At 34.9% G+C, this 13,116-nt stretch overlaps 2 protein-coding genes across 3 annotated transcripts; both read right to left on the bottom strand.

Annotated features, from left to right (window-relative positions):
- Positions 1-707: 707 nt before the first annotated feature.
- On the bottom strand, positions 708-4,367 carry LOC143449922 (vertebrate ancient opsin-like). The gene is made up of 9 exons (XM_076950259.1): positions 4,156-4,367; positions 3,731-3,969; positions 3,375-3,537; positions 3,095-3,199; positions 2,772-2,895; positions 2,587-2,686; positions 2,037-2,183; positions 1,805-1,894; positions 708-1,725 (listed from the first exon to the last, which is right to left on the bottom strand). The coding sequence occupies exons 1-9, from the start codon at positions 4,208-4,210 to the stop codon at positions 1,591-1,593; spliced, it is 1,158 nt and encodes a 385-aa protein (XP_076806374.1). The 5' UTR covers positions 4,211-4,367; the 3' UTR covers positions 708-1,590.
- A 2,554-nt stretch (positions 4,368-6,921) lies between these two features.
- Positions 6,922-11,840, bottom strand: LOC143450812 (parapinopsin-like). 2 transcript variants are annotated; one of them, XM_076951522.1, is made up of 10 exons: positions 11,740-11,840; positions 9,601-9,671; positions 9,178-9,428; positions 8,767-8,929; positions 8,509-8,613; positions 8,216-8,339; positions 8,043-8,142; positions 7,692-7,835; positions 7,442-7,531; positions 6,922-7,322 (listed from the first exon to the last, which is right to left on the bottom strand). In XM_076951522.1, exons 2-10 carry the CDS (start codon positions 9,665-9,667, stop codon positions 7,200-7,202), a joined length of 1,167 nt encoding a protein of 388 aa, XP_076807637.1. In that variant the 5' UTR covers positions 9,668-9,671; positions 11,740-11,840; the 3' UTR covers positions 6,922-7,199. The 2 variants fall into 2 exon arrangements, with proteins under 2 accessions (XP_076807637.1, XP_076807638.1); XM_076951523.1 differs by lacking the exon at positions 7,442-7,531.
- Positions 11,841-13,116: the final 1,276 nt, after the last annotated feature.

Genomic DNA, 13,116 nt, shown 5'->3' on the forward strand with positions numbered 1-13,116 from the left:
AAAATAATCGTTACACATTAACCATGTTTATATCTCCGGTTTTAATCAGACTATATGTACCTTGATTTATCCTATTTAAGAATTATTTGCAATTTTTTTTATTAAATTGCAATTTTGTTTGAAATTTCAATTTGGTGATAAAACCGCTCAGATATTTGACACGCTTAGCGTGAAGTTGAAATTCATAAATTTAGAAAGTTTAATTAAGCGTGTTTTTAAGTAAGCCCAAAACTATGGATTTTTCTGTAGACAATACTTTTATAAAATCATTGACTTTATGGATATACGGTTCAATTAATTTGACGACAATTAATAATATTGTATGATTTATTTTAATTTGAACCTTGCAACCTCTTTTTAACAGCTTAGTGTAATTTGCGGAAAAAATGTTATCTGAGGTATAGCAAAACAAGCTCTCATTTTTCAATTAAAATTAAAATAGTTTAATCTATTTTATTATCTATAGTATTGTTTTACAGATAACTAACTAGCTGTATAGTAGTTATGTCAATAGAAAGTTACGCCTCTGTGGTCAACAATAAGGTTTCCCATTGACTTTCAATTATATATTAATAATTCATAATTTTAATTTAGATAAAGTCTATAAATATGATGATATTATTGAAAACGTTTCCGCAGTATTGCTTGTTTAAGTATTTTCGTGGCAATCTTGCACATTATTGAAATGTGTTCTTATATACAGTTATACGTATTGGCTATAACACAAAATAAAAATAGTTCATCGTCCGGGTACAATATACACAGTTTAAACAAACGCAATCATTAGCGCATACAAAAATATTAATCAATGGAATGTATTTTCACGTGTGAATGTCATCGGACGATTAAAACTCGGTTTACAAAAATTTTATCATATGTCGGTCTGACAGTATTTGGTTTTGTTTTCAAATGTAACAGAAAACCAGCAATTAGTTTTGCTGATAAAATAAATGAACACATTTTAAACATAAGCACTTAGCATTCTACAAAAAGCACTCAAATAAATGAAACACTGTTTTAATCGTGAAAGCCATTGAACAACTGGAAAAATCAATTTCCGTAAATACGAGAAAGGATCTATTTTGAATATCGCCTTGAAAGTAATTTCCTCGCAAACAGCATATGGAGACGTTGTTTTTGGTCAATCGTGAGGTCATTAGCTGAACAGAATCGTGAGGGTTTTTTAGAAAAAAACGACCTCCAGCTTTTCAGAATGATCTTGATTAATGGCCAGTATACATGCTATTGATCGATATTTTGAAAGTACAGTAATTTGCAACTGATTAATAATGACAGGAGCAACTTACAATTACACAACGCTGTGAACGCAGTGAGGATGTTAGCTCATACATATAAGTTATACTCCGAATATATATACGTTCTATTCTTTAATGGAGAAATTATGAATAAGTAAACAATGGAAATATCTCATGCATACTGACAACAATGTCAACAGTTTTATAAAAAGTGTTACAACGTGAGCGTAAAGAGACAGGATTACTCTTTTCGAAATTTAAATTACAATGTTTAGTTGTTATATTATAAATAAGCAAACCAAAAACATATGCTCCCCAGCATTTGCAGTTTTGTTTAAGCTGGCCCAACTTTGTTGGTGCTTACAGTTGTCACTTGTGATGAGTTTACACTCGCCATACTGCTGGTCGCCCCTTCATCGCTCCATGGGTTTCGTCCGGAGAAAAACATTCGGATGACGCAATCGCGAAACTGCCAAAAACGTTTCCATTTAACAGTGTTCACTCGCATTTAATTGCATCACTTAAATAAGATTTGGTACTGCACTTACTTGACGATTAAGTTTAACGTAGATTATTGGATTATATATGGTTGCTGATTTCGCAAAAAATGCCGGAATTGCACCAAGACCGTAACTCATCTAAATAATTAAAATTAAACATCTTAGTAATTTTAGAAAAAACATATATAGATGTATTGAAATGATTGCAAAAGTTCTTTGTCATCAAAGACTTAAACCATTTTATACAATTTTGTTTTTGCTGAAGGCAACGGTCACACACCTGGGCCGTAGGATTAACGGCGTTGTACATTGCAAAGGAAGCATACGGAAGCCAACATAAAACAAAGGCTGCTACCATGATAATAACCATCTTCGTCACTTCCTTTTCTGGGCTTTTGCTTCCTGAAAGCGAACTTTCTTTGGCGATCTGGCAAAATTAATGCAAGCAATGGAAGTTTTTTTGTTTTATTTTTTGTTAAAAGCATTTTGTTACCTTTATGCAATGTTTGTCACAAGGCATAATTTCAACAACAAAATGTGCTCAACTGGTGATTGAATTCTTTAATGAAACCAACGTTTCGCAAACCCATGCGGGTGAGCTTCGTCAGGGCAGATTACAAGATTGTTATCTTTATGTTAAACGTGTCGTGACAATAAATATGTACAAATTTTGTTTTTTTTTCAAGCACAAGTTGGAATGCCATATTGTTAAATGTATCTTTCTGTAATTCTGCTTTAACTTAACTACATATTTCTAGTTTTTGATAATATAATCAACATATTTGTGCTATTGTCAATAGTCTTGGTTGTTATATTTTCCAAGCACTGACCTGGCGTAATTCTAAAATCAGCTTTCCGTAACAAACTGCGATAATAGCATAGGGAAACAAAAAGGCAAAAACAAAATAGAGGATAATGAACAGTCGTTGGCTGAAAGAAAAAAGACTTAGTAAAGAAGTTCTTCTAAGAAAACATTTCAGCTTTTCATTAACTATTTCTTGCTACCAATGATTACCTGTCCTCTGTTACAAACCAGCTGGGTGCACAAGTCGTTCCCAAACCTTCTGGCTCGTAACCATCCCACAATATCAAGGGTGGCGTATTCCAAAAGAAAGACCACGCCCAGGCAACAAAAATGCCTAAAATCGAAAATGCAACGTCTTGTTTTAGTTTTGGTGTATAGGCTGGTATAGAGACCCACAAATCGTAAATAACTCCCAAAAACACACCCTGCTATGTTGGCTATTTGGGTATATGTTTAAATTGAGCGGAAAAAAATTATACTTTGATACTTTTTTCTAAACACAGAAAATACGGTAATTAACTATTTCCATGCACCTGCCGCAGCCGCTTTTGCTCCCACTTTGACCGGTCCGAATGGTTTACAAATCACGAAATAACGCTCGAAAGCCATAACAGCTATCGAATTCAATCCAGCGCAACCTACATATAGCAATAACGTTATTGTGCGATTTTTTATCGTATACTTTGCTAAATGTCCCCAGCATTTCTACGGTATACAAAATGCTGCATTAAAATAAGGGTCAAGTTTAATTTATCATTTTTATTCATATTATAAATATATTAAGTTATAGCATAACTTGTGATATAAATGTACCGAAGAGGGACACGGCGTATCCTTCCGCATAGCACAACCCCTTTCCTAAGAAGAAGTAACCCGACGCATTAGTAAGTATTGACAAAAAACCCCCGACACCTCCACCCAGAAAATCAGCAACGGCAAGGTTTACGATAATGTAGTTAAGCGGCTGTCTCAGCACCTGAAAATAGTGAACCTTTGTAACGTGCATTTTACGACGAGGAAGCAAAAAGAGGTATGTGGTGTAAGTTATATCTTCCATCACACTTTACGATTAACAATGTCTTCTTTTTAAAGTTAGATTAAAGGTAGTTTAATTTTTTATACGGTTCTCAAGCAAAATGTTTTTGTTGAGTTAAAAAAATTTTACTTACTCGAAACTTATAAGTCGCAGCGATTACAATGCCGTTAAATGAAGTGGAGAAAAGGAAGAGAAAGGTCATGTAAATGGCGAGACATGTATAAACAGTTCTGTTAGAAATTTCGATGTGTTGTGGAATCCAACCATCTCCTTTTAGCACGTAAGGATTCAGGTCTTTACACTGGGGTATTTCTGGTACTGCGGCAGTTGAAGAAAGCGAAACATCCGCATCGTACGTCCAATAATCGATGTCTTCGTTTATGTGAAAAATGAAATGCAAAAATGCATAGTGAAAAAACTAATATTTTTATGAAGCACGTTTTATTTCAAATCATTTTCAAACTAACTGTGGCTTGTAATTATACATTGAGGTAATTAATTTTTATTGTATCCCAGCAACTAAGTGTATGATACAAAACGTTGAAACATTATTTGCACCTATAACTGAATCATTCACAATTCCGATTCGTCCTGCACCAAGCATGCTTTGCATTTCCTGACTCGTAACACGTTACTGCCCTTTAGGTTTAAACTGACTGATTTCAATTCAAACTCAAGGTCCAAATGTTGGATCGCTCGCAACAAGTTATAGCTCTATGGTTGCTACAGGCATAAAATCGACAAATTTTTTTTTATCTGAGATCTAAAAAAGTCGGTTTTTAAAAGACAGTACAATTATGTGAGCATGGATTCAGTCCTACGTTTTATGAATCGATCAAAATATTGTGTCAAGAAGAAGGATGGCAAATCCACGAATTTGACAATATGCTAATGAACATTTGGTGAACATATTGATTCGAAGACAATTACTTGAATAAAAACAATGTGCAGTTTTATTACGATTCCAAGACGATAATGCCAGGATTACGGCTCAAATCACAAGCTAAATCAGGCTTACTGCACTCGCTGCAGAAGATAGCGTTTATAATGTTGTTGTCTTTTGATTGCTTTCTTGCAGGATTAAAACAGAGTTCAGTGATTTGCTTCAGTCACGCAACATAAACGCAAATATTGATTGTAGGAAATTGGTACAATTGCAAATTTTCACAAATTAAAAATAAACTTTGCAATCTATGGTGTGAGTTTTTAATAAAAATGAACCACAAAATTATTTTAAACTTATACGGTACAATCATTATCGATATCAGCAGGTTTTCAGATGTCATTTTTACAGATTAAAGTTTTGCGAACCCTTTGAAAACATTAATCGAGTAACAAACTACTGTATTTGGTTTTGGCCACATTGATCATAATAGACTTTTTGCATTCAAACAGTCCGTAGACAAGTGAGTTTTACAACATAAAAGATTTGTGTTGTCTTTGCATTTCTCCTTTTACAGCTACAGCTGAACATTTGGTTGAAGTTAAATTGGTTTCAGTCGAAAACTGAGAGTAACTCATACTATATACAACAAAAACGTTCCATGGAATGGATCAGTATATTCTAAACACATTAATGACATTATGCCAACATAAACAGGTCAACAACTGCATATCGCGGTACTAATTCATTCATAATAAACATTTTGCTTTTTCTTTTTACATTATATATTCTACGTCTTATAAAAATTCACTAAACATATTCCTGTGCCTAATTAATCACGACTTGTTGCTCACTACAGTACAATAAACCCACATATAATTGATTTAAGCTATAGGGTTGCGCACAAGACGCATGTATACAGAATGGGTTGGTGTACAAGGCAAGACAATGCAATCCTTTCTGTTCGAAAATAACTGTCGCAAAAATTATTTTCTTGTTAAAGGCATGCGTTTATTTCTTATGTTAGGAGTGGACAAAGCGTCAAACCTGAATTTGGTGTGTTAGTTAAGTTAATTTAGTTTAAAAACTGTCTGTCATTTTAAACGTAACAGGCGTTAATTGCCCAACGCCATTTCTGCCAGTTTGAACATACAGCAGACGGTTGCACCATGCCCATGATGAGAAACACAGGCTGATTTTCTGCAAAGCAGCTTATACTTGTGCAATATAAAAGTAGTAAAAAGTAAATTTTATGCAATATAGGTATTTGCATCACATCAACAGTTATTGCTACCTTTTTACCTGTTTTAAAGTTCAAGAATGTATCAGTTATACGCGTAGTTCCAACTTGTACTTTGTTTTGTTGTTACAAACTGAAACCTTTAAACGGTTAGCAACAGATCTTGGCCTGAGGACGTTTCTAAATGTCGTTTCGGTGAGAACAAACAAGTCTTTCGTCAAGCTAAATTTTTCTATGCTGTGTGTTAAAAAACGACACAAAATAGAACTTACTGTATACTATAACTTAATGAAGGCATTTCACTTGTTACGTTTTGAAAAAAAGGAGGTGGAATATGTTAGCTAAACATCGTTTATGAAGTTTCAATTTGTTTGGTATCATTTTAGACCTGATTACAACAAAACCAATTTTTGTATTTTGCCAAGCTCTCGCAGTCAAATCTCATAGTAGGTTTTTGTTTGTATAGCTAATAAAATTAACCGTAACGGGCTGTCTACAGCGTGGTTGGTTATTTGCTGACTTTGTATTATATAAATCCTTTCAAAGTAACCTCTTTAATATTGCTATTAAGAAATCCATGTATTATGAAATTCTTGTGAACTTAAAGGTGGCGCAATTCAGAAATTAGTTGATGAAAAATTACAATTCGAAAAATTGTCTTCCATCTTGGTGGGCTAGTTTCTTATACTTAATTTCAAGTTTTAGTTGAAGTAACTTACATATAACTGTATAATTATTATGAGCTAAAACTATGATTTGAAAATATTCTAGCAGTGTAATTGCTTGTCTACATCTCTTTGGAAAACATCATTTACTTTTTGAAGATTTCTTTTTTACATAAAGCAGTTTTGCTGATAAGATATGGACACAATTTAAACATAATCAATTTACCCAACACGAAAAAGCACGGAAACGAATAAAACGCGGTTTTACGTGCAAATGACAATAAACAACTGGAAAAATCTATTCAATACAATAAATGACCTTGTTTGAAAGACGTTGTCTGGTAATCCCCTTCCTGACAACATATGGGGACGGTGTCTTTAAACACTCAAGCCTATTTTAGCAAAATAGGATTCTACGATTAAAAAACTGAAACATCATCGTAAAAGGAATTACCAGATAGTCAGAACAACCTTGAACGAAGGTCAGTCTACATACCGATCGTTAAATTCATCAATGATATATATAACATAGTATAGATCAATATAAATAAACAACAATGTGAACGCAAAAATGAGCATACATCGTACAACGCCTTGTAAGTTTAATTCGAATAATAAGAACAAACTACAAAAACGTAAACTAAAGTATCCAAGATATAGGTAGCAATTTGGCAAAAAATGTTGCATAATTAAGTGTGTAGGGAAATAGTTTTTGTCTTTTCGATAATTGAGGTGAACAACGTATATATTGTTGTTGTATTGCAATTTTAAAACCAAATCAAGAAATATACATGCAATGCATTTGCCGCCTAAATTATGCTGGTCCGACCTTGCTGCTCATCTGTGATGAGGCCATACTCATCATACTGCTGGCTGACAAGTCATCACTCCATGGGTTTCGCCCGGCGAAAAATGTTCTGATTACACAATCTCGAAACTGCAAAAAAATTTTTGTTCCTAACATTTGATGCTCTGTTACAGTGAATAAGCTACACACACTTAAAATGAAAAATTATACCATAACTTGGCAAAAGTGTTAATAAGCAAATCACTCACATGACGACTGAGCCCAATGTAAATCAATGGATTACAAATGGTTGTCGTTTTGGCCAAAAGTGCCGTAATAGCACCCGATTCGTAACTAATCTAAATCGATAAATCTACAATGAATTTATCTTAAAGCGGAAAGTATGCTTGTTCAATAGTCTTCTTAATTTTATTTTAAAAATAATGTACAAAGCATAGCTTACAATTGCTAAGCTTTCATACACATAATTACGTTTAGCTTTCGGCAGGCTTCACTAACCTGGGCTGTATGATTGACGACACTGTACATCACGAAGGCAGCATACGGCAGCCAACTTACAAAGAAAGCTGACACAGAAGCAACAACCATTTTCATCACTTCTGTTTCTGGACTTGAACTTTCTGGCGAAGTTTCCTTGGCTAGCTGGTAAAATTAGTGCAAGCATAAAACGTTTTATTTCTTTTTTTTTTGCAAAAATAGGCAGAGTGTCTATGACGAACTTCACCTTGCTGAAAGCGCAGGCACTTTCTGTAACCTCGCTATATGCAGACTTCTAGTTTTTTATGAACACCCATTGAACATTACTTGTTAGACACTTGTTTGATTTATATATACTGCCGACTTACTGACCTCGCGTAGTGTTAAAAAAAGTTTCCAGTAACAAATAACCATAACAGCGTACTGAAGCAAAAAGCAGCAAACGTAGTATAGGGTAATGAACATTTTTTCACTAAAAGAAAAAAAAAGAGGAAAATTGACTATAAATTCGATGTATGCTGTTTTCCTTGTATTTAAATGCTTACTTTTCTCCTGTTACAAACCAGTTGGGTGCACAAGTTGTTCCCAAACCTTCGGGCTCGTATCCATCCCGCAACATCAGGAATGGTGTATTCCAAAAGAAAGACCACGCCCAGGCAACAAAAATGCCTGAAGCAGAGATAAATGTAGTGCTTAAGTTTTCCTGCAAAACTCGCGAACCGTGATAAAGTCGCTAAAACACTCTGTGCTACTTTGGATTATCAGTACAATGAGCCCTGTTTTTATATTTTCTATCTAAGATAAACAAAAAATTAAAAATTAATTAACAACTCCATACTTGCCCAAGTTGCTTTTGCTCCCATTCTGACAGATCCGAATGGTTTACAAACCTCCAAAAAACGTTCGATAACTAATACCACTATCAAATTCAGTCCAACGCAGCCTATATTTCATATATGTTATAAGTCTTTGTTTTCACACTGCACTCTGCTAAACGTTTGAGCATTATCAACGGAAATATAACAGCTGAAAGCATACTTTGTTAAAAAATCAGTCAGACTTAGCATTTGCAGTACTCATAAAGTCAATAACTTACCAAATAGGGACACGGCGTATCCTTCAGCATAACACATCCCTTTTCCCAAAAAGAAGTAACCTGCGCCATTGGATAACATTGACAAGAAACCCCCAATACCCCCACGCAGTAAATTAGCTAGGGCAAGATTTACGATGATATAGTTGAGAGGCTGTCTTAACTCCTTAAAATGAAAAAGTTTTAACGAAATGATGAATGTTTTTATGGAAGTTTTTTCTAAGCAGCAGAAAAACAGTTATATTATGTAAGTAACTCCTTTTACCTTACTTTTTTACCGACACTACAGTATATGATGCTGCTTTTAAAAGTAATTCTTATATTTATAACTAGTTTAATATTTTAAAATTTAAATGATTGAAATACAACTAAAAGCTCAAGTAAAACGTTTCATGAGCCAAAAAATTTACTCACCTCGAATTTATAAATCACCACGATTACAATGCTGTTGAGTGAGGTGGATAATAGAAATTGAAATACCATGAAGATAGTAAAATATGCATAAACGGTTCTGTCAGCAATCGCGATGTGCTGTGGAACCCAACCATCCCCTTTCAGCACGTAAGGATTCTGATCTTTACATTGGGGTACTTCAGCTGGTACTGCCACAGCAGTTGAAGAAAGCGGATCATCCGAGCCGTACGTCCAGTAATCAACGACATCAACTTTGTGAAAAATAAAATGCAAAGCATGATACTGTAAATAAAACAAATCTTTTTACGAACCACATTTATTTTCAAATTATTCGCGGTTTGCTAGTTCATTTATAGCTAATTACTTCATACTCAATTCCAGAAACTAAAATTACAATACTAGCAGTTAAAACTTTACGCGCACCTGCAACAGAATCATTTACAATTCCGATTTGTCCTTCACCAAGCATGCTTTGAATCCACTGGTTCATGCTACTGCCAAATTAAACTGATTGTTTTGAATTTCGAACTCAAGGTCTATATTAACCGGCTTGCATAAGTTTTGTGCAACCATTAAGCAAAAAACTAACAGACAGAAACTCTTTTATAAGACGTTACGATTGTATGAGCACAGATTCACAGATATATGTAATATGAATCGATTACGAAAATGTGTCAAGAAGAAGGCCAGCAAGCCCACGAAATTGACAATATGCTGATGAACATTTGGCGACGATATTGATTTCAATACAATTACTTGAAAGAAAACAGACACACGCATAACCGTTGCTCTTCAAAAAACAGAAAGAGCGGCTATAGGCTTTGAGATGTCATTTTAACCAGGAAATTGGGCAAAATGGAAACAACAAGTAATAAACAAATCTACTTTACCTATAGATTAGTAATATGAAGTTTTTGCATGCAAACGCACTGTAAATGAGCGGAGTAAATGCACATGCAAATCATAAGGTCCTTCTCCCCGGTTTTGTTGCTCTTGGCCTACTGTGTTCTTGTGTTGGGCCTACTGTATAGTATTGTGTTGGACTCTATTGTATATAATAATATAAGTTATAACCTAATCTAATCTTTTTTTATAAATGCAGTTCAATACAGCACAAATGACAATACACTGTGCTTTGGTTTTAAATGTAATACAGTAAAAGTTAAAGAACAATTTGCTATTTTCCAGTTTTGTTGTTGTATCGTTAAAGTGAGGGACAAGTCCAAAAACAAGTTCGCCTCAAATCAGAGTAGTTGCCAGTAAATATATTGCATAGGTGGTTAGAGGTAGCCTATGGCTATGCAAACGTTGCTATTTCAAGTTTAATTGAAGTTAGATTTAGTTAAAAAAATAGATTTAAGTTAGGTCTAGACTACTGCCTTACGTGTTATAACATTTGTTAGGTTATATTATAACAGCAAACTGCGAAAAAAAGCTTCCAACGTAGGATTTTTTTCTTTGATTATCGTCAGTCTATACTCTATAAGTTAGTTATGTTCACTTGATATTTTGTATAATTTTAGAAGTCTGTTACAATAATAAATCCTCGTGCAAATACGCAGAACGAACACTTTGCTGCTAAGTCGTGTGAAAGGTTTCCGTACTGTATATGCCTAGGGCCTAGGCATAACTAGCAGGCCCTAGGCCTACACAAGCATGAAGCCTGCTAGTTATCGGTTCTCCGTTTACTTATTTAACCAATTAACTGGTAACTAACTCCACGCAAGTATTAGGCTTTATGCTTAGCGAAAAAAGGAGGTGGAAAAATGGTTTGAAATGCAACTGTCATATGAGTGTAATTGGCGTAATCTTGGAAGTGACAACTACAATCGATTGCAAGCAAAAACGCAGCACTGACGACAATATTTGCATTTTAATTTTGTCCGTGCAATTATTGGGCATTTCTTACAAAGTGCATTATAGCTGCACAGTACAAACACGACTTTGGTCTTGTTTCAATATTTTGGACTTTGTTCCCATGTTGATCATATTCTTTAGTTGAAATTAATGTGAGCGCGAGAAACTTGAATTCCTTGCGCGCCACCTTAACCCTTTCAGCTTCCTATATTTTGCCAATGCTAACAATTTGTTTTTAAATGTGTCGTCACAAAAAATTAAATTAAACTTCTAACTAAACAATCTGTTTATTGGTGAATGTTGCACTCACGGAATTTCGCAAATAGACTCATTCAACAGTTTATTTCAAAATGTCATTTTTTGAGGGGCTAGTTCGACTTTTACTGTTGCGCAATTTATGACAAAGTACGCCACGCCATTATCAGGCAACTGTCAGAATTATGATTCCTTTTTCCAAATGAATCGGATAGGTATAATACTAATATAAATGCATCTACAACAATACTTCATCCCCAATATTTCATGAAAATAAAATCAAAGAATTTAATGATGAGAAGTTTCTTACATTAACCAAGATAATTGGAGTCAAGCAATTTTCTGTAGCGTAGCGACACTGGATTTAACTTTGAAGATAGATCGCCTTTTGGAGGAAAACTCGTCAAAAAGCCAAGAGCGAAAAATCGACTTCTACATTATCATACTTACCCTGATTATTGGTGGAAAGCTCAGTTTATGTTTTCTGTCGAGAAGCCCGCCCTCGTACGGCGGCAGCCTCTTCTTCTGCTTGCTGAAGTAATAACTTTTTCTCAGTGAGTCTACTGCGTAAACGCAGTTTTTGAGCAGCGTGTCTCTTTCCGGCAGTTTGATGTTCAACACAAAGTTTTTGAAGTTTGACGTCTTCTGATTTGACCAAATTCATTTTTCGATCCAGAATCCTAGTAAGCCTCTCTTTCTCCTTCTCCAAACTCGCGATTTCCTCTTCCAATGAGGTTGTCCCAGTTGCATTGGCGTCGATACTCTGTAAGATCTTTCGTTTTTCCGCTTCGTAGTTTGCAATGCTTTCCTGCAACTGAGAAATGCGCTTGTTTATGTCACGATTATTTTCGACTTGCTGGGCCTTTCGCGCAAGCTCTTTCATCCTGATTCGTTGAGCTTCGAAAGTAGCATTTAAGGAATCGGCAGAGGCTGTACGTATTTCTTGCTGGAGATGTTGTTCTGTCACTAAAAGGTGCAATATTTCATCTCTTAATTTCGAGATCTTGTTCCGTTTTGTAGATGCGTCTTCCACGGCCAGTAATGTTTTTCTATTGACGCTCGTTTCTTCCCCATAAAGTTTTTCGTACTTTTGGTTTAACAAATTCAGCTTTTGTTTCATTTCCTCCAAAATGTTCATTTTGGCCTCTAGCGTGTCAATTTGAAGTTGCTGCTGGTTGGCAACTTCATTCACGAAGGCAGATAAATTCTGAACATTATCATCCACCGTTGCTACGCAATCTTTTGTAGGCGATGTTGTACTGGAAGTTAATTGGGTCAAGTGTGTGGAGATGTTTGCAGATAAGGGTAAGTCACTATTCTCGTTCGTTACAAGGTTTTCAGCAGGGTCAAAATTGCTATCATCTGTTGGCGGCAAGCAAAGCATAGCTTCCAAGGAGGTTGATGGGTCGCTTTTAGACGTTGTGGGACAATCCATTGGCTACGGGCAGAGCAGTTTAGCTTAAGGTTTTGCTTTATAATTTACTGATTTTCTGCAATCTTCTTAAGGCAAGTACGGTAGTCCACTAGACCATAAAGATTTCTCAAGGCGGTATTGCAAACTCCGCGTCGGTATCATCAACGCAACGACACAAAAAGGTTAAATTGTGAGCAATTTTGAGTGACAGCATCTAGACCAGCAACCAATTTTACACATTTTGCCTATTCGAAATTTGCTTGCAAAAACAGCAGCGTGTAGTTGGAAGTTCTGTAATTTCTGAAGCGTTGTTGTTTCACATCACAGAAACTGCTGATAACCACAAAATTTGAGCGCAGAGCAAAAATATTATAGAAGTTTTGAAATTGTATTTTTCCCATAATTTCGTTAAT

The sequence above is a fragment of the Clavelina lepadiformis genome, chromosome 3 (genome assembly GCF_947623445.1).
Source record: "Clavelina lepadiformis chromosome 3, kaClaLepa1.1, whole genome shotgun sequence".
NCBI lineage: Eukaryota > Metazoa > Chordata > Ascidiacea > Aplousobranchia > Clavelinidae > Clavelina > Clavelina lepadiformis.